Raw genomic sequence first — 25,951 nt, forward strand, 5'->3', positions numbered from 1 at the left:
ACGCCATGTCTCAGCTAATTACTGTGGGCGAGAGTGTCTGGCTCTATATCCGAGGGTGTGAAATATCGCCTGTTCTATCCGACTAGTCACTGATGGGTGTGAACTACACCGTACTGGCAACGATATCGTTGTGAGGCTTCGGTTATTGTAGGGTATTAGGTACTTGAGTGTGACAACACTTGTAGGGACCTGCTTAATTAACTGTTTATATATATATATACTGTAACAATTAACATACTCTGATACCACATCATTAACCTAAGCAGCGAGAAGCAGAAACTAAATAAACATAACCATAAACCATTATATACAATACAAAACCAATACCCAAAGTACTACCGTGTTCCCCAGAATATACACATATCACTGTTTTCCCAAAATACCCTCAGCTAGCTAGGGCAATACAAAAATCCTCCACTATACTCACTTTGTTAACAGGGCACTATAGACGCCCCTCTATTTGCGAGGCTGATCTGCTCGCCTACCTGGATCACCTAAAAAATATTTCAACACTGGGATGAGCCAACGCTCAGTAAGACGAAATATTTTATTACTAGTGTGTGATAAATGAGTTACTATATATCATGAAATCTGTTTTCATATAAATATAATTAACTGAATACAAAAGTACTGTATAAATAATAAAATACACCACCTCTTTTCCCTATTGCTTAACATAACAATATTATAGTTATAATTCAAAGTACTTTTAGTGTACATAAGTATGGTCCCTGTTTCTGTAAATCCGTACGTATGTAATAGTAACTGAAACTGTTCCCTGTGGCTATCTGTGTGTTATGACTTGCCCCCCTCATGACAGGTTTGTGCGGTCCGTAGGCTGGATTTACCCTGGTTGGCCAATCAGGAATAAATCACTGTACTCCAAAGGTTGATTTGCCTACCTCAACCCATATCTGGATGGGGAGCCTAACCTCTTCAAGGGCCTAGGTGAAAGACCTTACCACGTGTTATCTAAATAGGTGGTTGCACTAATAAAGTATCATAGTATCTGTAGCAACGGTACCATGCTCTGTAACTGCAAGTCCAACAGGGTCTGATATCATATAATATATTTCTATATATATATATATATATATATATGTATATATATATATAAAACTATCTGATTTACCGTGATTCTGAAGTACTGAATTAACTATGATGCTGCATAACTGCACTGTAATTCATATTGTAGACACCCTATTTTTGCCATAATCAAATAAAAACCACGGGGTCCCCTCTTATTATCTTCATTATTATTATTATTATTATTATTATTATTATTATTATTATTATTATTATTATTATTATTATTATTATTTTCCTATATTATTAGTACTTTACTGTTATTTTGCTAGTATTTTTATTATCATTATTATTATTATTTTTCATTTTTATTATTATTTCTAGTACTTTTATTATCTTTATTTTATTTTTACTTTACTATAATTATTTTTATTTTTCATTTATTTTATTGTTTTTGATATATCATTATTATTATTATTATTATTATTATTATTATTATTATTATTATTATTATTAGCATTAGCATTAGTATCTTATTTTGGCTATTATTATTTTTATTATTTTTGGTAATGTTATTATTATTATTATTATTATTATTATTATTATTATTATTATTTATTACTTTTAATATTAGTATTATTACTTTATTTTTATTAATATTATTATTATTATTATTATTTTATCGATAGTATCTTCATTTTTATTTTTTACTATAATTATTTATTATTTACTATTAGTATTATTATTATTATTATTACCTTATTATCCTTATATTATTACTATAATAATAATTATTATTACTATTTCTATTTTCATTATTACCATAAGAATAAAAGTAAAAAAAAAAAATCAAAAAAGGAAGTTTTTTTTAGGGTTTTCACAAAAAAAATTTTATAAAAGAGGGGGCAGCGCACAACAGCCGGGGAGAGGCCAAAAACGAAAGACAAAAATTTTTTTTTTTTTCTTTTCTTCATCTCTTCTCCGTCCCTCACAGCCTCCATCTCAGCACGTCCACCATCAACCCAACCAACAACCCTTGCCCCATAGCCTTTCTTCACGTCTTCATCCATCAACTCCGGCAACGCAGCAGCCGGCAAGAGAGTCACAAGCCAGCAAGAGTCGTACCACAGCAGTGCACAAGTCCATCTCCCTCACTCACGCACAGCCCAGGCCCCGGCAACTCCCCGACGAGAAGGTCGCGTGTCTTCCCTTCTCCGTCACCATCGCAGCCACGGCCTCCATACCCAACGTCCACCATCAACCCAACCAACAAACCAGGCCCCAGCAACCTCCCTCAACTCTTGCTCCCGGCAAGATCCTTCAGTTCTCCGGCGGTTTTCCCCCTCTGCAAGTACCCCCACTGTAAGTACCTCCCTGCCCCTCTGCTGTATATACATACACGCACATACAAATATATACAGCTTGTGTTTTATTCCATAAAGTTTAAGTTTTTTTATTTTTTATTTTTTATTTTTTATTTTTTATTTTTTATTATTTTGCTGCTACATCTGTGTGTATATCCCACAAAACACACACAGAAACCCTCACACACAGCACACACACATCACACACAGAGCACACACTGCACACACAAAATACACACACACAGCATACACTGCACACACAAAATACACACACACAGCACACACAAAAACACACACACACAGCACACACTGCAACACCCACACACAGCACACACAAAAACACACACACACACAGCACACACTGCAACACCCAAACACAGAAACACACACACGCACGCACGCACACACATTCACGTGCCCTTTTTTTTTTTTTTTTCTCTTCTATTTCTTTGTTGATTTTTTTTATTTGTTCTAACATCTAATATCTGGTTTTTTTTCCTTGTATATGCAGGTATGTAGGTTTTTATTTTTATAGTTAGTTTAATATTTAGCATTCATGGTAAATTTTGGTTGTATTATTTATATAAGTTAATTGTCTTTATTGCAGAATTCTTATAGTTGGAATTTGTCTAGATATTTAAAGTTTAATTTTATTTTATTCGTTGGATTGTTAATATTATTATTGCATGTTTAATACGTAACTAGAATAGTTATTGTAATTATTTACCTAATCCATATGTTTAGGGCTATTTAGGGTTTTCACCGTTGATGTATGTTCAATTTTAATTACTTAGGATTTTTTCTATTGTATGTGTTATCTATACTCATAATAATATTTTCTGATATTTAGTATTCGTATTCTAATATTTTATTATGTTTACATATAAAGGTATCAATCATTATGGCAAGTTTAGTGTTTTGGTATATATTTTGCTATTATATTTAGTATGATATTGTATATAATATTATGGTATAATTATTATTTAGCTTCACTTATTAAGACTTTTTTTTTTTTTTTTCATAGATGGTATTACCTTGTATAGTATCTTGAGTGTTTTAATATATATATATATATACATATGGTATTTTATTGCCTATTTTGAAAGTTGTAATATTTTAATAGATATGCTTATTATCATTACTATTTTTATATGCATTGTGATAATTTAATATTTTAACTTATTATCTTATCAATATATAGTAAAACCTCCCATACTAGTATTTTCTTACAAAAGTTTTATATACAATTTTAAAATTTGGGAGCGTATTTTCTTAGATATTTATTGATTTTTAATCCCTATGATTTTATTGCGGGGGTATGAGCCTTCGGGCATCACGTACTTTAAGATCTGAGGGAATATATGTATATATATTGTATTAAATTTATTTATTTATGTATATTTATAAATTCATAAAAAGGAGAAATTTAAAGACTTATTAGATTAACTTAGGGATAATTTCAAATTAATTAGGTATCATTCGTAAGAACGGGCGCATAGGGGGTGCTTGTACCTTCCTCTTGTGTAACCGAACTCCCGAGCCTAACTCTGGTAACATAGACCCATTCTACCCCTAACGGGGTAGTAATCATGTGTTCTAACCACACTAAAAGGTTAGTGGCGACTCCGACATTCCCTATTTTTCCTTGAAAATTAAAATTGATTTTAATTTCGCCGCCCGGGGCACACGCGCTCCCGGGACGTCGCGACACATATATCGTAATACTGAGAACTGAATAATCATAACACTAAAACTGCATAATTATAATACTGATACTCGTGTAATCATGGTACTGAAATCCGTATAATCATAGTACTAAAATCCATAAAATCATAGTACTGAAATTCACATAATCATGATACTGAAATTTGTAAAATCATGAAACTAGCATTTGTAAAACATATACCCGTACCATAATCATAATCACAAGCCACACCATACATAAATACATAATTTTCATTATTAAATAAGTTGTATAGTATTTTAAGAAATACCTAGCATAGCATATTTCCCTTACCTGATTACTGGAAAGTCCCTACGAAATTCTAGCCTAACACCCGCACGGCCTCCTACAAAACACCCTGAAAATAATATTCGTCAGAACATAATATCAGTATTTCTCCGCCCACATTATTTTCTATAACTACTATAAGGCCAAAAAGGGACTAAAAGATCTTACCCTGAATTTGGGATGAATTACAACTCTATTTTTTCGACGATCCGCTCCGAAAAATTTGCAGATAACTCCGCTAGGAGCATCGTGGTAGCTTTGGATCGTTGATCTGGCGACTGGTGGGGCCGGAATTGAAGAGAGAAGGGAGAGGGAGATGTAGAGAGAGAGAGGCGTAGTGAAAATGATAAAAATTTCAAGTTTCCTCTATTTATAGGGTCAGGTTCGTCGACGAGACACGTTATCTCATCGATGAGTCATTCATAAAATTCGTCGACGAAACCCTGTATTCGTCGACGAAATTCAGAGCAGCCAAAATCGTCTCTCTATATTTTCTTGTCAACGAAGCCCTGTGTTCGTCGACGAAATCCTTTATACCTTCGTTGATGAAACCCTGTTTTCGTTGACAAAGCCCTGGAAATTTTTTGAAATTTTTATTTCCCTCAAAATGCAATGTTGTCCGCGTTCATCGACGAAGTCTACGGTCTCTTTCTATTTCTGTATCCATTTTCTCTCTTTCTTATTATTATTAAAATGCTATTATTCTTCGGGTCACTACAACACTAACCGTATGTTTGGTATTGTATGTACTAGAATGGATTTGTGAAAAATACTAAAACTGTATTGAACTATATTATATTATGTTATGTTTTACGCCAAAATAACACTCGTATGCCACACACTGATATAACTTGCTTTCTTCCTTACTGAGAGATGTCTCACCCTGAATATACAAATGTAACACCCTAAACCCTTAATCCCGGGTTCGGCGCATTATACCTGATAAAATCCCTGATAAATCATATTCCATAACATACGCAGCGGAAAACATAATCATAATCTCCATATAATATAATACCAGAGTTTACTAATTTTAACTACCAACCATAATAAATTAATCATCCACTAGTATTCAAATATATGCATGTCTCCAAAACATTATTCACTAATACCAGTATGTTTCACAACTATCCTTTCATAACTGAGTTAAAACATAAAGATATAAAACATAAAATATACATATCAGAATTAACATAAAAATATACCATTTTCTCTTTCTATTTACCAATAATGCTATATAAACCTTGAGCTCTCAAAGCTCGATCCTGAGAAATCCTGAAAAAAAAATGAATTCATATTCCGATGAGACACATTTCAGTAAGAGAAGAAATAATATATTAAACTCAACGTGTGGCCATCATGAGATTATACATATCATTTTATAATATTTGCAAATCATTAACATAATACTGAAAGTCATTTTCTGAATCTAACAATCACATGCAAAGGTTTACCCACGAGATTACCCAAGGATAGGGGTGATTACCCGCCCATACAAGTAGCACATCTCTGCTCTAATACTTAGGTAACCCTAAGGTCACAATTAAAACATACTAGAGCACTCATCTTACTTAGTAAGTCCTCAAGTGTAAGATTAATCTCGTACTCATACATTCAACAATAGTTTACTGGCAAAGGCCCTGAGGATAGGGAATTCTACCCGCTCATATAAGTAGGTTCCCTCTACCCTAGTGCGTTATGCAGCTACTGCCACATCTGAAGCTACTAGTGCACTTGTCTTACTTAGTAAGCCCTTAGGCGAAGAGTGCGCCCCGCCCAAACGTAACATGTTCTACATACATAAATACTTCTAATATCATAATACATCATTCTTTTCATCATTATTCAATCATTCACATTCTTTCATGTTCATAACTTAACATATCCTTGTGTTTCACTTTAAGTGATTCTTTCCCATTTGTATCATTCACATTTGTCATTTCATTTCATTGTCTTTTCATTGTCATTTCATTGTATAACATTTCATTTTTTACATAATTATCCTGAAAATATTTTTCCACTTTCATTAGTTCATTTTCGCATATATATATATATATATATATATATATATATATAATAAATAGCCCTAAACTCGAAAAATATAATTTAAACAGTTGGTATTGTACCCATACTGAAACATATACACATACATATAACACAATTTATTTTTTCATTAAATTCATAAAAATTCTAATTTAATATATATTTTTCCCCTTACTTGATTTCTTGAACTACGTCAACAAGAACTCCGAAAAATACTTACGGCGCTCACCTGGATCCTTAATAAAAAATTCCTAACTCTAATAAATTATTCATGAATAAAATATTATTTAAATATTTCGTAGGGCCATAATTTCTAAATAAATAAATATACGCTTAAATTTAGTCAAATTATCAAATTTCTCAAATCCCACTCTCGCTTTGGAGTAGGGTTTAGAAAGTCCCAATTGAAAAATTACCTACGCCAAAATGACGACGACGACAATTAGGACCTCGTGGTGGTGCCTGATCGTTGATTTAACAGCAGATTTAAAGCAAAATTGAGAAAATAGGAAAAAATTACTTTTCCCCAAGAGCAGTACCTAAGTCTTTCTCACGATAAATCCGCTCCAGTAGAAGTGTTGGTGGCGGAGTTAGGAACCCAACAGCACCTTCCGTTTCCTGATCGGTCAAATATTTATCGAAAAATGAGGGGAGAGAGAGGGATGGAGACAGAGACGGCGAAGGATTCTAGAGGGGGGGGGGGCGCAGCTCTCTGCAAGCCCAATTTCAATTTGAAATCTGAAGCTTCCTTTCCCTTTTTCTTTTACTTTTCTTTTTTTTTTCTTTACTTTAACTTAACATAATAATATTATATCATATATATATATATATATATATATATTGTACTTTAACTTTTATATATACATATATTAAGCTTACATATATATATATATATATATTTATTCCTTTTTTTTCTTTACTATTTTATTTATTTATTTATTTAATATAATAATATTTAATCAATTCATTAATTAATTAATAATTACTTTTTTCATATTATTTATTTTTATTTGTTTATTTAATACATTAATTTAATAGTATTTAACCAATTAATTAATTAATTATTTTTTTTATTTTTAATTTTTTTTCTCGGGTTATTACAACAAATGTTTTTCAGGTCCTTCGGATAGTCAAAACTAGCATCATAATGTTCGAAAGCGGGGGTATCGGTTAGCTGCGTTTAGTACCTATGTAAGTGCGAATTTTGTAACTAGGTTGTCATTGTTGGGTTGTATAGACACTCAGAGTATGTAGTGTAATTTTGGGAACGTGTATCCTGGTTCTGTATAGACTCTGGTATGATATGATGTATGTATAGAAAGAACATTTTTCGCTGCGTATTTGATGAGTATGGATATGCATGTGAATGTGTATAGGGTTTACGTGTACCCCACAGGGTTAGACCCTTATTCAGAGTAGTATCATGTATGTTTTATTTGATACAGAAACATGTTAGGTTACTATATTCACACTTGGGACCCACTTGCCGGTTTATGGCATGACATATAATATATAAATGTTATTTTCGATTAAATGGAGAATGAGATGTTATCTGTATACACTAAAACTTATGTTGGCCACACACTGATATTAACTTAATCTTCCTTACTGAGAAGTGTCTCACCCCAATATACAAATCATTTTTTCAGGATCATCTCGAGGTTGAGTATAGCGAACTCCGGGGCAGGGTGATAGCCATTTTAGTTTTTTTTTTTTGAGTGTTTGAAAGAACTCTACCATATTTAAATTATGTGTGAAGTTTCCTGAATATGTAATATGGTCGTACGGATTGAGTTAGTTTTCTTTCTTTTAATTGGAATGTAATATGGATATTCGGAGACTTTTATATTTGTTAGCAGTTTAGAACTCTGGTAATGAATTTTGGAGAATGTTTTATTTACTTCCGCTGCATTTATATAAATAATATGGTATCAGGTACATAAACGTCACTAAAGTAGCACCCCGGGCCCCATATGGTATTAGTAACTTAACATATTATTATATTATATTATATTATTTAATTAATAATTATTATTATATAATTAATTATTTATTTATTTTAATTTTTTTTTTTTTGATTACTACATTCTACCTGGACTCATCTATGAGTTGCACCTAATTGTTGACGAGTGCCCTGAATCAGAAAAAGTTATCAACATGAAAGTTGTGGGTTTTTTTTTCTTAGTTTTCCAGGGACACCAAGAAGAACGTCCTTTTTGAAAGTTTATAGTAAAAGTTATGCCCCAAATATCGAAGGGTGTTTAGGAAATTTGATAGGTGCATAACTGAGGTTTTAAACTCAACCAAAATATCTTTTAATCACTTAAAAAATTCTTGGACAAAAGTATATAAAATATATAAAGTTTAATGAAGATTAAAACTTGTCCAAGTGAGTTTCACCTTGAATATAAGATATCTTGTTAATAAAAACACATTTGAAAAACCATTTTGATATCTTATATGCTAAGTATGTCATTTATGAAAGTATATTTGACTTTCTTGAGTCTTTAGGACATAAAACTCTTTTTGACAAAATTGGGACCAAGTATGAAAATGTTTATAAAACCAAAATGTTTGAAAACTTCTCCCTTTAGAAAACATATTTGAGTTTAGGATTCATTTAATAAACTCTTAAGTTTAACTTTGAAAATCATGAAAGTTGAGTTTGTGATTTTAGTGCAACCCTATAAACTCATGTGTCCTAATATGCATGCATTTGCTCAACTCTTACTCAGAAATTATGTAAGAAACATACCCGCAAGAGTTACAAAGTGTTCCTACCTCACACAACCCTTATTACATATAATTTAACAATTAAACTTCCGTTGGTTGTGTTTGAGTCCTTTCCGAGTGAGTGTCCATTTGATCTTTCCTATTCGAACTTCTACTCGGTCTGATTTTTGCCTTTGATTTAGTACTTCATGTATTTGTCATTGGAACCTGTACTGAACATGATATGTAAAAATAGAGTGCATTAGGAACAACATATAAGTTAATATCATCAAAACATATAAACCATGATTATGTAGCCCCCAAAGTTAACATTTAATATTGAGACTAAAATTCACTAATAGGAAAATCCTCATTATGATATTAGAAAACAAATAAAATGTGAAGAAAATTTTTTTCCTTTATATTTTGTTTCTATATCAAATATTTTTAAGGATGAAATTTTGTTTTAGTATAATTAAAAATAAGAAAATTTAAAAGTATTGAAGTATAAAGTCAAGTCAATTTTTTATTTGTTGATTTATAATATATTTTATTTCTTTTCTCTATTTTTTGATAATCAAACGTAAAAAATGATTCATTCATATATTTTTAATAAATTTTTTGTTCCAAATGAAATCTTCATATTTACATGTTATCATTTAATAATAATACTTCCAAGATGTAAATATGTAGACAATTTTAAGAATTGTAGTACAAATATCACATTACTTTTCACTTGCTTGATTCAATCTATATTTACAATTAACAAGAAAAGATATATTGAATTTATAAAATGCTTGCTTTATTGTTCATCTTCTCTTTCTCTATTAAGTAAAACATTATATAATAGCAAAAATAAAAAATATAATTATTTTTTAAACTAAAAAATAATAAATTTGGGGAGGGCATAGGGCATGAAAATTTTTTCTTTAAAAGAAAAAACACAAATACACAAACAAATTATTATTTAAATTAAAAAAAATTAAAAATATATACTTGGATCCTCCAAACTATGTTTGCTATTGCACTCAAGATTCTAATTTAAACCCCTTAAACATTTATTAGGATCAAATGAACAACCTCTAGTAAGCAAGCATAAAATTTAATAGACTCATTGTTAGGGTTATCCTACATCGGTTGTGGATGATGCTAGTGATCAGTTATTAAGTGTGAGGGAAAGTTTCATCCAATGAGCTAACTTTTGGGGTTAAGAAGATTCTGAACTACCCAACATTGGTATCAGAGTCATAGTTCAACATTTTCTCCGAAATGCCAGATATGTAGTGCAGTCAATTTGGAACTCACGTATATCTCGGTGTCCTTTTATGTATGTTTTTATCTCTATTTTGTTCAGATTTCCCAACACTCATAACATGTATATACCAAAATATCCTTTTCAATTAAACTTTTAAGAAAACTTCTCCCAACATTTTAAGAACTCAATTATAATCTAACATCAATCAATTTAATTAATGAAATAAAACTCAATAACCTTTTTAATTTCAAGTGTCTATCTTCCACTTATTGTGAGTCCAATTCTCTTACATGTTTGGACAGTTATAAGCCCATCACATGTGATATATTGAACATTTCCCTAAAGTTTACAATGCCATTAAAAGTTAAGTTTAACACTGGAAATGACAGCTTAAGTGATAGGCAAAGCTGGCTTCCAATTTGGACAAAGCATAGTGGATTTCATGATTACACACTTTTGGCACCATTAGGAATCATGGAATGCGATTGGTTGCCTAAAGTAATTCCATAGTTTCCCTCTTACACTCGTGAACTGCCAAACACGTCACAACGATTTAAAATCTGGAAAACACGAACGAAATAAATAAATAAATACATATGACAATATTTTTTGAACCTCCCGAATTTTGCTCTGCCGCTGGCCGTTTAAAGCCCATTTTCATCGGCATTTCTGTTTCGCCTCATTGGTCCTCGAAACGCCTTTCCTATCATCATTTTTAAACGCTGCAATTTTTTGGTTCGAATTTTGAATTCAAGACTTTTTAACCAGCATCGTCTCCGATTGTTGTCAATCACTTTGCCATTGGCACGGTCAGTTTCTTGTACTCAGTTTGTTTGCCGGGAAAAAATTGAAGGGAAAGGAACTGTTAGGATTCGCAGGTTTTCTTATTATTTTCTTATCTCTCTCTTCATCGCCAATTGGAAGAATTGTGTGTTTTTATTTTGGATGAGATTTTGAGGCGACTGATGCAGATTTTTTTTTTTGCTTTTCCCATGAATTTTAATTTTTTTTTATATATGGATCTCAGGATCTGATAGGTTTGTGGGGACCAGAGAGAAGAATCTATGGCGTATAAGGTCGATCAAGAGTACGACTACCTCTTCAAGATCGTATTGATCGGGGACTCAGGTGTGGGAAAATCCAATATTCTTTCCAGGTTTACGAGAAACGAGTTCTGCTTAGAGTCTAAATCCACCATTGGTGTCGAATTTGCAACGAGGACTCTGCAGGTTGGTTTCTGTGCCGAAGTATTACGCAATTTCTTTTTTTTTTTTTTTTTTTCGAATTTTATGCGAGTAATAATACTAATATATTGACCACAGGTTATATCATTATAATTAAATAATTATATTAAACGCGAAATTGCGTGGTTTAGTAGAGAGATTGGTTGTGGGAGGGAAGGGGGTTGAGATTCATTATCGTGAGAATGGATATTTCATCGCCTTGCGTTTCTCTACCTGAAACTCAAAATTGCATGTAGGCAATGACATATAATGGGAAAAAAAGGTAAAGCAATATGATATACCGTAATGCACCCGCCCTTATCATGTAAGACATCTATGAGTAGCTGAAATTGTTTTATACAATATATTCCATGTATCATTCTTTTAATTTGTTACAGTCTATTTGAAATTTGATGCTTCTATGTATATATGCAAGTAAACTTTGTATTATTCATAGTTTCATATTCTTAGTAAGGAAGAGTCCATAAAATTTGAAAACATGGATTTGAACTGAACATTGGATGTGAATATATATTGGATTAATGTCTAACACCAGCAGCCTGTAAGTGTTGGAGGATTTTCATGCTGTAGAAATGGCTTGAGGAATGGTTAAAGTACATATAATAAGAATGATGCTGGCCTGGATTTGGTTGAAATTAATTGCATTTGACCATAAGCACACAAAGTTGTTGTTGTCATCACTAATATTGAAGGTCTGCAATTATTTCCACCCTTTTATTCCTGTCCCTAAAGTTCTACCAATTTATGCGGGTTGAAGACACAGGCTTTTCCTGTATGGTTTGACTTTGAGTTGGTTGAAATATTGGTTCACAGGTAGTATGATTATGACTTTCTGAGTTTGTTGAAATATTGGTTTACTGGTAGTATGATCGTAATATTACTATCCAGTGTATTTTCTGCGCTGGTATGCGTGTGTATTTTTTTACCTTTTTGTTTTTTTTTTTTGGGGGGGGGGGGGAGAGGGGTGGACGTTCATTTGGCAGCCAATGACAAGACACTCATTTTGACTTTAAATGGGCTTTCCCTATATTTATATAGTTATCATGAGTTTTTTTATCGTTCAGATGCCATTTGGATTGCTCGGGTAAAATTTAAATCTGTGAGTCTTTTAGAAAGATATAACTATCTTGTGTTTGAGATCTTTTAAGGTTAAAAGGAGGTTAGCCAATCAATTGGATTTATGTTGCTGAATGGTACAATAATAGGATTGATGGGGTGTTAGCGACTTGGGTATTAAATCTTCTAATGGCTTGAGAATTGGACGATCTTCGATGGAATTTTAAATTGTGACTGCAATTGTGGAAGGAAATTTGAAATTTTGTATCACTAAGAAGCAAGCTTTCAGTATTTATAATAGTTTGACTCTTATGCTTGCCTTTTATCTCTAGGGAGAGAAAGGTAGGGTATCTCTAAAGAATGCTTGCCTTCAATTTCCACAAGGTGCTTAGATTTTGGGTGGTAGCCTTTTTTTTCTCTTTTTCAGCCCCAGAATTGTGAATTTTTTAAATCCCCATTCATAACAGTGGCTCTCATATTCTTAGAGCTAGTCTGCTTTCCAATTGACTACTTGCTAGGAGATTGAGATCCCTTGGCTATGCTGAAATGACCTTTAGCAGCATCATTATAAGAAACTTTATCAGTAGCAAATTTGTTATTGATGTCAGCTCAATTTTACCTCAACAAGCTTTACTAGCAATAGATTCATCTGCAACGGCAGCCTTAGCACAATGAAGATGCTTATTGGCAGGAGAATTAGCAGCAAGAATTTCCTGATTATTTGCAGCAGAATCAGCTTCAGGGCTGATACTTGCAACAAGAACCTTAGCAGAGACAAGATCCTTATTAGCAGGAATATTAGATTCAGCAATGGGCTCGGCTTTCTCTCAATCATTCTCTTTCTCTCCATCTCCTTTTCTCTTTTTTAATGTCGGACCCCCTCCTCTTCTCCCACCTTTCCCATTCCTGCACCAGATTCTCTTCAAGCTCTTCTCATTGATAACCATGCATGATACATTTGAAATTGCATTTTGTTTGGAGAATATGAGATGGAACCCTCACCAAGGTCCACTACAAGAAGAGCATAGCCACTGGCAAAAGCATCAAGGTTTGCAGTAGTGAGCTATTCGCCAGGATCATGAAATGGCAATTAGAGGAGTGGGATTCTTTCCTCATTGGAAGCTGCAGTAACACAGAAAGGGGGAATGAAAGTTTTGCCAGTTGCTCATTTTCATTTTGGAGATAATTATCATGTATCACAATATCAGGGTGGAGTGAACGAGTGACTGCACAATGTGTTGCTAGCACCCATAAGGCCTTAATTTCAATTTTTTTGTGTGCTGATTTGTGCGTAATTGATACATTTGTAGTTCATAACGTGGATGGAGATGTTGGTGTAGCCACAAGGGTGCTTACGTTTTCAATGAAAAAGTTTAGCTCATGGTGTTTCTTATAATAATGCGCTCTATTACATTTGTTTGGTCTTAAGATGGCATAAAGTTTCATTGCCTTACAGATCACATATTTGTTGCGAAGGGAAGGTCACACATGTTATTTTCTACTTTTATTAGTACTTACCTTTATGCAAAATGTATAGTGTGAATATGTGACCTCAAAAGGCCTTCTTTCATTACTCCTTTTATGGCCAGGCCCTGTCATCATTGAAAAAAAATAAATAAAGAAAAAAAAGAAGCCATCTGAACGCTGATAATTTGCATCTCACAGACCATTTTTTTGTGAGGAAATCAAAACAGTTTAGCCCTTTTATTGGAATCATTAGAAGTGCCATGCTGAAAGGAGCAAGGAGACACACAAATCTAGCTGTTCTAGCTCTGGGCGTAATATATCACCCCGTGAGGTTTGAACTTTTAACTGCATCTCCAATCTGATGGGGATCACACTCAATGGTACCTTCAAGTTTACCACTGACATAGATGTAATCTAGGGATTTTCTAATTATGCAATTTTCTGTTTTAAGGATTTTACAATTATGTGATTTTCTAATTTTTAAGGATGATATTGTTTCCTATTGAATGCATTTCTTATTTAGTGTTAGGAGAAAGCCTATATGAAGACTTGATGTGTACTGTTGGAGGTACATTGCAATATTAAGAATTGAACACAGATGGAGTTCTGCTTTGATATCACTTTCTATTTTACTTTTTCCCATTCATTTTCGTTCTTCCTTCACTTGGTTTTTCCCTTGTTTTTTTATTTTCCTCTTGCTGATTCTCTTTTGCCAACTGGTCCTGCATCAGAATCCCTTTTGGCTAATGTAGTACAGCCATTTAAAGACTTGCAACTCAAGAATGGGCTATTAACTGATGAAGATCTCATGGTTATAGACTCATAAATAGCTGACATTGGCCTTTTGCACTGATTCCATGTACATGCATGGGTTTGAAAGAGGACCCAGCTGCATATAGTAAGAAATTAGAAACACTTTATATTTATTGTTTTGATTTGGTTTATTTTATGCAGGTAGAGGGGAAGACAGTTAAGGCACAAATATGGGACACAGCAGGTCAGGAGAGATACCGTGCAATCACTAGTGCTTACTACAGAGGTGCTGTTGGTGCACTTTTGGTTTATGACATAACAAAAAGGCAAACATTTGAGAATGTCCAAAGGTGGCTTCGTGAATTGAGGGACCATGCTGATTCCAATATCGTTATTATGATGGCTGGGAACAAGTCTGACCTGAATCACTTAAGGGCAGTCCCTGAAGATGATGCTCAGGTCTTGGCTGAGAAAGAAGGGCTCTCATTCCTTGAAACATCAGCATTGGAAGCTCTTAATGTTGAAAAGGCTTTCCAGACCATTTTGTTGGAGATTTACCACATTATAAGCAAGAAGGCACTAGCAGCGCAGGAGGCCGCTGCCACTACTGGGATTCCTGGTCAAGGCACTACAATTAAAATTGGGGACCTTTCAGGTAATAACAAGAGAACTTGTTGTTCTAATTAATATGGCAATGGCATACCTCAAAAATTCCAAATGAGGAACAATAGGTGGTTGTTTATATGCCAGACCTGTAGAATAATTTTCTACATGTTAGTGTTTACTCAAGAGTCTCTGTGAAAAGAATATTTCTTATTCACAATGATAATATTTCAAGATGAACATCTTAGTTTTTTAGCAGTCTTTCCAAATGATATAGCACTCACATGTACTAATAGGTACAGGTGGGAAATCAATGTCTCAGTATAGGGAGAGGATAGATTAAAGAACTATTTGGATTGTAGATTTTATTGTTAGTTTTTCTTCACTTGACAGTTGAACTTGTAATAAAAAATTTCTGTTGCTTGTTAAGCTGCATGTTCAAAGATATATGGTTCTGAGAGAAATGCGAGTAACCTGTGGTGCCTTGTGTGAATTCACAAAAAATTAATGAACAGGTGCCTAAAAATAATGCCATTGATATTATTTCTTTTGGTGGGTTATATAGTGGTTAGAAGTTTGAAAATTGATGTTAAAAACAGAATGAACCTCTAGGATTGAAATAAAATTGTACAATTATATGCATGTCCACAAAGAAAGTTTGGAAGGTGAACCACATGGCTTAAGGTCAGGTTTGTTTAATACTAAGTTAAGCAATGCTTAAAAATCAAAAAGTGCAATTTGAAACCAATAGTCATATAATGTCACCACTACAAATAAAAATAAATAAATAAATAATGATGCACTATTAGTAATTGACTAAAACCACGTCTCTAAAAACAATTAAATTGCAATAAAGGAATGTGTTATTAATACAGAACTATTAGTGATGATTTATTTTCTGTCACTAATACTTGAATATTAGTGATGGTTTTTGCTTCGTCACTATAAGTCAAACAATATTTATGATTTTTACCCATCACAAATATCAAATAAATAGTGACAACTATTATCCATCAGTAATACTTGATATTAGTGATGAATGATACAGAGTTATTAATAATTTATGCTGTGGGAAACTATTAGCGATGAATAAAGAATCTTCATTAATGATTCTATAATAATGATGTTTCTTAATGCTCTAATAATACAATAAATTTAATTTTTTTTTTATAAGTTTAAACATTGCTTTAAAATCTTATAAATAATTTTTTATGCTCATTTTTGACCTAGGGGTTTATTTGCATTAATTGGTGGGCACATGAACGGATTTAAACCTCTCTAGGTGCTTTAGGCAATTTTAATTGTATTTTCGGGGCCTCTCATGGCCTCAAATGGATGATTTAGGGTTTTATTTGGGCTAAGATAGTCTACCGTGGGCCTACAGGCATATTGGATACCTCCAAGCAGTCACATTGAAGGGCAAGGAAGTAATTTTTCTTACTCCCAGCAAGGACACTTTGGGGATTTATTATTTTTTAAGAGAAACCCTAACTTCATTCTGCCTATAAATAAGGAGGAAGCTAAGAGAAAAGGCACAACACAACAAGGGAAAAGAGAGCACACATGTGGGGAGAGATAGGGGCTTAGGGAGAGAGTGTGGTAAAGAGAGGTTATAAAAAGAAAAAAGAAAGAGAGATTTTGGGGAACACAAGAGAAAGCTCACATAAAAACCCTAGGGAGAGAGAGAGAGGTTTAAGGAGGGAGTGTAGCATTCTCTAAATGCTAAGGAAGTCCACACGACTAAAAAAAAAAAAAGAGATAGATGTTGAGGAGGGAACTCTAGAATACAAGGAAAAAAGAGATAGCTTAGTGATGCACAAGCTGAAGTTATCCATATATTTGTTCGTTTATACTAATGGAAAAAGTATGAATAGAAAACTTTCATATAGAGATTTTATAAACACATTTGGCTACTTATTCACTTTATAAATATATCTTCTCATTATGTTTCAAATAATTTTCAGCTTTAATTGAATACTCATATGTTTACTTTTAACTCAAAACTCATTCCTTTTTAAATTGAACTATAAATGTTTATTTCTATTGTTTGGTTAATTTGTTTTTAATGTTATGCATTAAAATTTTTAATGTGTATTTCATCCGCTTAGCTTATTGTTAGATTCACATTTTTTATTTGTTGAAAATCTTTCTTTCCCAGTTTTTAACTATTTTTAGTTTTAGTTTTTTATATTTTATTCTGTAGGGGGATTATTTCCTTATTAGAATAGGCAATTGTATTATAAGATTGGGATGTACATAATTTACAGCAAGTTGAATAGAATTGAATTCAGCTCACAATTTATGATGTTCGAGGATTGTTAGAAGTTGTTGTGTGAATCCTCTTTTGCCATTATTTACTCGGTATGTTTATTGTGTTTGGAAGTTGGGTTTGAAACAACTCCTGTGTTGTGCTTACTGTTGTAAGACGTTTTAAAAGTCCCAAAGTGAAAATAAATGAGGAGAGTTGCATTAGGCAGGTGATAACTAGTGTAAAGCATTGTTAGATCCCATGTTATAGATTGTGGATGCTAAGAATGTTAGGCAATTAGAAAGAAAACATATAAAATGTTCCAACTACACAATGAAACAAGAATATCAAAATGAACTAGTGGTTTCACTCTTGAAGAAAACACATCATCACGAAGATGATAGTGATGATGAGGTTGAAGATGGTTCGGGCACTTGCAAGCTGCAACATTGACCGAATTGCAGAATGAGAGAGTAATTTGATGGGGGTTAGATGCAGTTGATGAAGGTTATTAAATGCTTCTTTTTGCATATTTTGGACAGTGTGTAGAGCTTGGACACCTATAACCGTCTGATATATATATATATATATATATATATTTTTTTTTTGCCATAATTTTTCTTGTGCTGTGCATGGGAATAAGCTATCACATCAGTGCTTGTGCATTTGATTTCAGAAAATTTTGAATTGAGAACTCGCAGAACTGATATACCATTGTTTGGACATTGGATCTCAGCCTCCTTCCTAGTTTTAGAATTGGAGTTGAAACTCAAAATGTCAAAATTGGAGTTCTGATGGTAAACCAGTGGTGGAGGTGATTGCCAGGAAAGTTGGAATTGACAACCATGGTGGTGGAGGGGCGGGCGGTGGTGATGGTGGTGGGACGGTAAAGGTGGGCAATTTGTCAAGTTGTGAAACTGTGTGAGGTGGGAAATAAAGCAGTGCCCGTTGGCAACAATGATAGGATGAAAACTTTGGATGGTTGCGTTGCCAGTGGGTAACTGTCATGTCATAACGTTAGTGATGGTGGCAACTGTTGTTGGGAATTAAAAAATAAATTTCGAAACTTGTGAGAAACAAAATTGAGAAAGAATATACGTCATAGAAAAATGAATCACACGCACAATACAGTATTTATATGGTTTGGCAATTTTACCTATGTCTACGGAGTTGTAAGGATTTCACTATTATTAGGGAGAAATATTACAGAGAGTGCAGCGGTACAATACTCTCCCTCTCGCTCTCTCGTGAAGTTTGATCACAAATCCTAATCACCCAAAAGCAATCCTTTTATATGTTGTATAGGGTTCCGTTCTGAATGGGCCCAAAAAATTTTCCCGGGGGCATTGCCCTCGGACCCCCACGAATACGGCTTGTGCCGCTTATTCCATGGAGCAAAGACCTTAAATAAAGATCGGATCATCATTTAAATTTAACACAACTAGGCTCTACAAAAGCCCAACAACTGTGGCAGTCGTGGGAAGGTTTTGAGCACAGTAGGAGTAGTTGATGTTAAGACAGGCCTCTGCTGGTATTACGGAACGTTTGGTGTAATAAAATGGATTAAATTTAGAATGGAATGAAATAATAATTTGCATAACGTTAGAGAGAGATTTAAGACACATGAATGTTATTTTATAATAAGTTACAAAGTCCACAAATAAACATTTGGTAACATGGAGTTCAACCCAGATTTAATACTATGTATAATTTAATAAAATTAAGTTGTGATGAATTTTGTCATAACAAATCATAAGAAAAATAAATGTTATACTTTTCTCCTTTTTCTATCTTTTGCTAAATTTGGATCAAGGATTTTGGTTGATAAATAGAAAAAATGAAATCTATTTTTTTATTATATTTTCTTTTATATCAAATACTATGAGATTATTTGGAGTGGAAGACATCAAGGAAAGAGAAAAAAAAAATCTATTTTTTTTTTATAAAATTTTTGGTTATCAATAAAAGTAAGAAAGAAAATAGAAAATATATTGAATCATTGAAGAAAATTTTAATTTTACACATTATTAATATTTTTTTTTAATTTTTTTTAATCATATTAAAATAGATTTTCATTTTTAATAGCATTTGATATAAAGAGAAATTTTGATGAAAAATAAATATCTTTTTTTTTTTTTTTTTAAATTTCTTGATCCAAATGGACCCTATTAGAAACGAAAATTTTTGATTTTAAAATCAAATGTTAATTATTCATAAAATCAAATGAATATTTCATTTGTAATATATTTTATTTTATTTTATTTATTTTTCTCAATAACTTAACATGAAAATATAAATTTCTTTATATTTTACTTTTTCCTTCACTAATATTTTTTAAGTTTGAGGCCTTTCTTATTTGTTTCGTTTTGATATCTCGTCACAAGAATGTAACGTTTTTGCACTATGTTTTCTTGAGATCTCTCTATTGGTGTGTGCATTCAGACAGATCTGTTAATGCGATTAAAATTTTAAATTAATCAAAATAATTATATCTCCTAAAAATATTAAGAGAAAATAAGTGAAAGGCATACTTTTGATTTAGTGGCATAATTCAGCTAATTAAAATTTTCCTCCAAAGATTTATTTTGCTTGAAAGTTATCAAAATCAGACCAAATTGAACTTAATTAAAATTTTAAAAAGAAATTAATCAAATTGAAATAAATTTCAAAATGAATCAAAATTAAATAATTAAAAAAAAATGATTCAATCACTGAATTTAATTTTTGGAAACCAAATCAATCAATAGTTAGATTTTATATTAATATGTAATATACGTGTTAAAAATCAGTCAAAATGCTTTTAAACTAATTAAAATATTGATTGAACCATTTCTATATGTTTAAAAAATCAGTAAATTGGTTTAAGGTAAAAAAAACTGAAACCCAACTGCACAAATATTAGTTCACAAAATTCTTAAAAAATCAGTTTGGTTTAGTTCAAAAACTCTCTTTTAGAGAATTGCATGGTTTTCATTTCAACCCTAAGCTGAATTGCACCAATTAAATTGCTTTTAGCCCTAGTCTTCGGATTCGAATTTGATGGATGGTATAACAACAATTTTTTTAAAAAAAATACCTACCATAATTCTCCATCTCCTTGAATTCAAGTTTAGTCGAGTTAAGTTAACATGATGAAAAATTCAAATTCAATTGAAATCCAAACTCAATTTGCTTAGAAATTCTTAGAACTCAAACTTGAATCAATTATAAATACTATTAAATACATGTATAAAATAAAATATATTCATAAAATAAAAATTAAAAATTATATCACTTTTACAATATAAAAATTCTAGTTCAATTAAACTTGACCAATCTATTGAATAGTCTTACAAAACTCAAACTCAATTGATTATGCTACTCAAGTAGCTTGAGTAGTATGAATTTGGCTCGAATTCGAATCGGGTGCAAGAATTTCGAGTTGACTTTTTTTTTTAGGTAAAAGAGGGTGGTACCTCCATTTGTTTATTAATAAACCTTCACTTTTGGCGGAGGAATACCGTGGTTACAAGTTAACACCAACCAACCAAACTAAGACAAACAAAATTAAGCATAACTAATAAAGGAGAAAAAATAGAAAAAAAACAAAAAAACAAAACGAAATATACCAAACGAAACTTTAGAGATGAACTAATGACGAACGGAAACAAGACCCCACCTATCCATCCGAAGGATACCTTTCAGATAACGTGGTAGAAGGTGTTATTCTTCGTAAATTACATTGTTTCCCATTTCTCCTTCTTTAGCAAGAAAATCAGCAGCACTATTGTCTTTCCTATATTGATGCATCACCATGACATTCACTCCTTCTAACTTTGCCACGAGCTCCTCCCAAAATTCCCAAAGATACCACAAAGTACATCTACCTTTCCGAAACTAATCAACTACAATTCGCGAGTCACTTTCAATAATCACATTAACATAATGCAAATATTTACACAAACGAATTCCTTCCCTGATTGTTTTTAATTCCACACTATTATTCGTACCATTGCCAAAATAACTTGAAAAAACCGTTTTTACCATGTCATGGTAATCCCGAATAATTCCTTCACCTCCTTAAGTACCCAGATTGCCCCTACAACTCCCATTACAATTAAATTTTATCCACCCTACTGGAGGTTTAACCCATGAAATAATTTTTCCAGGCCTATCGCAAACTCTCTTATGCTTAATTTGAAACTCATTCAAAATCTTAATGTTCGACTTCTTCAATTTTTAAAAAGAAATGGTGCTCTCTGCAATAAAACTAACCCAAAATCAAACACTTCTCCACATTTGATATGCACTTTGATAAATTCTTTCCATTCTCGCTTTACATCTTTGATTCCAGAGGCACTACGTAATCAAACATGGAATCAGCTCGATTAAAATACCTTTAATAGACGATTTTTTTGCATAGTGGAACCAATTTGCCATTTTATTTTTCTATGGAAGAGATCTTTGGAAAGGAATCCCCAAAGCCACACTAGCCCGATGTCAAACCTCTCAAGCCACCTCTCATAAAGAAAGAATATGATCAATGTTTTCCTGACTTCTCTGAACGCAGCAATCACAAGCCGAAACCATCGATATTCATTTGGTCTGAATTCTATTATCTACAGCCAAATATCTAAACTAGGCTTTCCATAAATACATTGAGATTCTTCTGCGTAATAAAGAATGTCAAAACCAATAATTCCATAAAAAATTATCACTTCTGCTCCTCACTGCCTCCCAAGCCATTTTTGTAGAAAAATTATCGTCTGGGGCAGGCTTCTAGACAAAAATATCCTGCCCACTTTTACCCGCCAGCACCTGTTGCAAAATTTCCCATATTTTATCAACACCAATCAATTCTCGTACTAAATCAGAGTTCCAATTATTATTTACCCAGCAATCCTTAATACACAGTTTCTTGTTCAAAATATTCTCAGTGCTCACAGATAACGGGCCTGATTGTTAGCTTTACCGTGATCCCAAGAGGGGGGGTGAATTGGTATTTTTAAAATTTATCTCCTAGGTATTCCTCTTAACAGCAGTATGTTCACAAGTCTATGGTCAATCTAGTGCAGATAATGTAAATATACCAGAAATTAAATAAAGTAGTTTAAATAATCACACAAGCACCAGAAAGCACTAAAGAGGGGATGACACGCGAATATGTTATCGAGGTTCAACCAACTGCCTACGTCCCCGCCTTGGCTAACCAGCACAAGGATTATCACAATAACTTGCTCACTTAAATGGGTGGAGCGGCACCTATACACACCAGGTCAAATTACCACAAGGCTGACCTCAACCTTTACACCAATCCTTACCGGGCTGGATTACCGCCCCCTTAGGCCACCCTTGGAATCTCTCAGATATACAATCAAAAGGTAAAATACAAGAGTGCTTTCACGTAAAGCAGATTTGTACCACTAATGCGCACAAACACAAACACCACAGTTGATTTAATAATGTAAGCTCTGTGTGGTCTAAATAGTTTCAACTCTCAAATAGATTTACTATAGTTGTAATGAGTGCATGAGAGTGCAAACCTAGATGATCTTTGTATCACAGGATATTCAATCTAAGTGCTCAAACAAAGATATTTTCCAAACTTAATATATTTCAATCATCAAGTTTTCTCAATACATATATGTATATGAAGCTCTAGCAATGTATATGTTTGGTTTGCAAGATATACTAAATCTTTGTATTTCAGCAGATAATGTAGACTTGTATAAATAATGCTACAAAAATTGATATAACACACACACAAATACCTTTTCACAAATATATTAATATGAATACCACAGGATATTTGAGTATGTTTGAAAGTATTTTTGCAAGCCCCGAACAAAATACGAACTTCCTAAGTTATTGCAATAAGAGTGCAATACTTGGGAATTCACCACAAGTCTTCTTAGGGTAGACTTATTGGCAAAGCTTCCTAAGAAAACTTAGGCTGTGCTCTTAAAGAAAAATCGATTCAAATATGCAATAAACGGGAGAGCAAACCTTTTAAGTAGTAATACTCAATACACTTACAAAATGATATAAATAGATGAAGAAGGTAAGCTTGAGTGGATTTTCAAAAGAGTATGAGCTGTGAGAGGCAAAGTAAAATATTTTTTCTTGAGAGAGATTTTCTTAACCCTTTTGCTAATCGGTGCTTAATCCACCAAATGAAAGAGTATATATAGACATGTTGAAAATTTTGACCGTTGGGGACCTATTAGGGATTATTAGAAAAGATTAATGATGTTTAAATCAATTTAACCCTGTTTTAAAAATATTAACCATGGTAAAAAATAGGAGCAACCCGAGAGGTCTGGTTGACTAGAAATGGTTCTGTCGACCAAGACTCAAATGGCTCGGTCGACCAGGGGTATTTTGAACTGAGTGGTCGGTTGACTGAGGTAAAGCGATTTTCTAAATTTTTGAGGTTCGGTCGACCAGGGCATTTTGAACTACACGGTTCGGTCGACTAGACCATTGGGAATTCTCCCGAGAACCCTCCGGTCGACCAAGTAGTTGTAGTTCAAAACCTCTCGGTCGACCGGATGGTCAAATGTTGACCCAGGAGGGTTTCGGTCGACCAGGGCCTTTTGAACTACAAGTTTCGATCGACCGAGTGGTCAATCTTTGACCCAAAGGAGCTTCAGTCGACCAGGGCCTTTTGAACTAACCTTGTTGGTCGACCGAGTGGTCAACTTTGACCCCAGGGAGTTCCGGTCGACCAGGCCAAATTGAATTGGCTTGGCTAGACGACCGAAAGTGCATCGTGTGTGCATTTCGGTCCCGTATTGAAGCAAACAAGCCCTATTCAAGTGCCTAACACATATATGTGAAAGTGTGAGTGTCCTAGAGGCACTTGGGGTCCAATTTGAAGACACCGAAAATGTCCGGTGTCGGTCGACCGAAGGTGCACCCTAAAGTCTTCCTAAGGTCATTTTTTGATTTGTATCTGGTTTGAACTTATAAAATAAACCATGCATGTGATATGTGTGCTTATTACAAACCAAATACCCTAATTACTATTACAGACAAATTTCACTAAGATTATTACAATTAAGATCAAGAGTTTGTCTTCAAACTTTTGAGCTTTCACGTGCCATTGATGATATACTTATATGAACCTGCACATGAACTAGATATTTATTAAATACAAGAGTATTTGTCATTATCAAAACCAAGGCGTGACCTATAAGGTCAACACTGATGACAACCACCTGTCGAACCAAAAAGAAGAGTTCCCACCTCTCGCAAAAATTTTAACATTATCCATAACTTCTAGAATAGTGGCCATAATTGATTTTCAAAACCGAGAGTCATTTGGTCTCCTCTTCCTTACTAGTAAATGATCATTTTTGCAATATTTAGCTCTGAAAAAATATGCCCACAGATTGTTAGAAGAGAACAATCTGAAGGCAAATTTCATGAGAAGAGATTTATGAACTTCCTTAAGATCTCTCAGGCCCAGATCCCCTTTCGAGGTAGGTTTACAAATTTTCCCCCAAGAGCGCCAATGTATCTTCCTTTTTTCTTTCACCTCTCCCCATAAAAAAATTGAAAGAAGAGAGTTAATGTGAGAATATGTGACCTGCGAAATCTTAATAACAGACATCAAATGAATAGGCATGCTAGACAACACATGTCTTAATAAAATTAATCTTCCACCTTGCGAGAGTAACTTAGATTTCCACCCTAGAATTTTCTTTCTAATTTTCTCCACAAGAGGCTCCAATGTCCTGGAAGACAATATGTAACAGAGAATTTACCTCTTATAAAACCCGTGATTCTCAATAAACCACGCTTCCTAGCGGGAGTGATGTATTTTGAAAGGAATAACGCTGACTTAGTCTTACTAATTTTTTGACCCGACCACTTATCATACCTTTCTAGAGCGAAAACTAAATTTCTCATAGACCTCTTCCCACCATTCGCAAAAATAAGAATATCATCTGTATATAACAAATGCGAAACCAATGGGATCCCAATCGGATAACTAAATTTACCAATCTGACCAGTCTCATAGTTTTACCTAAGCAACCTTGTTAAAACCTCCTCCATTATGATGAATAAATAAGGGGATAGTGGATCCCCTTGCCGCAAGCCTCTCGTTGATTGAAAAAACCCCTTAAAGGTTTCGTTCATCAAAACAGAAAACCATGAAGACTTCACACAATTTTTTATGAGCTT

At 33.1% G+C, this 25,951-nt stretch overlaps 1 protein-coding gene across 2 annotated transcripts; it reads left to right on the forward strand.

Moving 5' to 3' along the window:
* The first annotated feature begins 10,935 nt into the window (after positions 1–10,935).
* LOC131165371 (ras-related protein Rab11C-like) lies at positions 10,936–15,963 on the forward strand. 2 transcript variants are annotated; one of them, XM_058123100.1, is made up of 3 exons: positions 10,936–11,220; positions 11,439–11,640; positions 15,133–15,963. In XM_058123100.1, exons 2-3 carry the CDS (start codon positions 11,476–11,478, stop codon positions 15,616–15,618), a joined length of 651 nt encoding a protein of 216 aa, XP_057979083.1. In that variant the 5' UTR covers positions 10,936–11,220; positions 11,439–11,475; the 3' UTR covers positions 15,619–15,963. The 2 variants fall into 2 exon arrangements, with proteins under 2 accessions (XP_057979083.1, XP_057979082.1); XM_058123099.1 differs by having other exon boundaries at positions 10,962–11,289.
* The last annotated feature ends 9,988 nt before the right edge of the window (positions 15,964–25,951 follow it).

The sequence above is a fragment of the Malania oleifera genome, chromosome 10, assembly GCF_029873635.1.
Source record: "Malania oleifera isolate guangnan ecotype guangnan chromosome 10, ASM2987363v1, whole genome shotgun sequence".
Taxonomy (NCBI): domain Eukaryota; kingdom Viridiplantae; phylum Streptophyta; class Magnoliopsida; order Santalales; family Ximeniaceae; genus Malania; species Malania oleifera.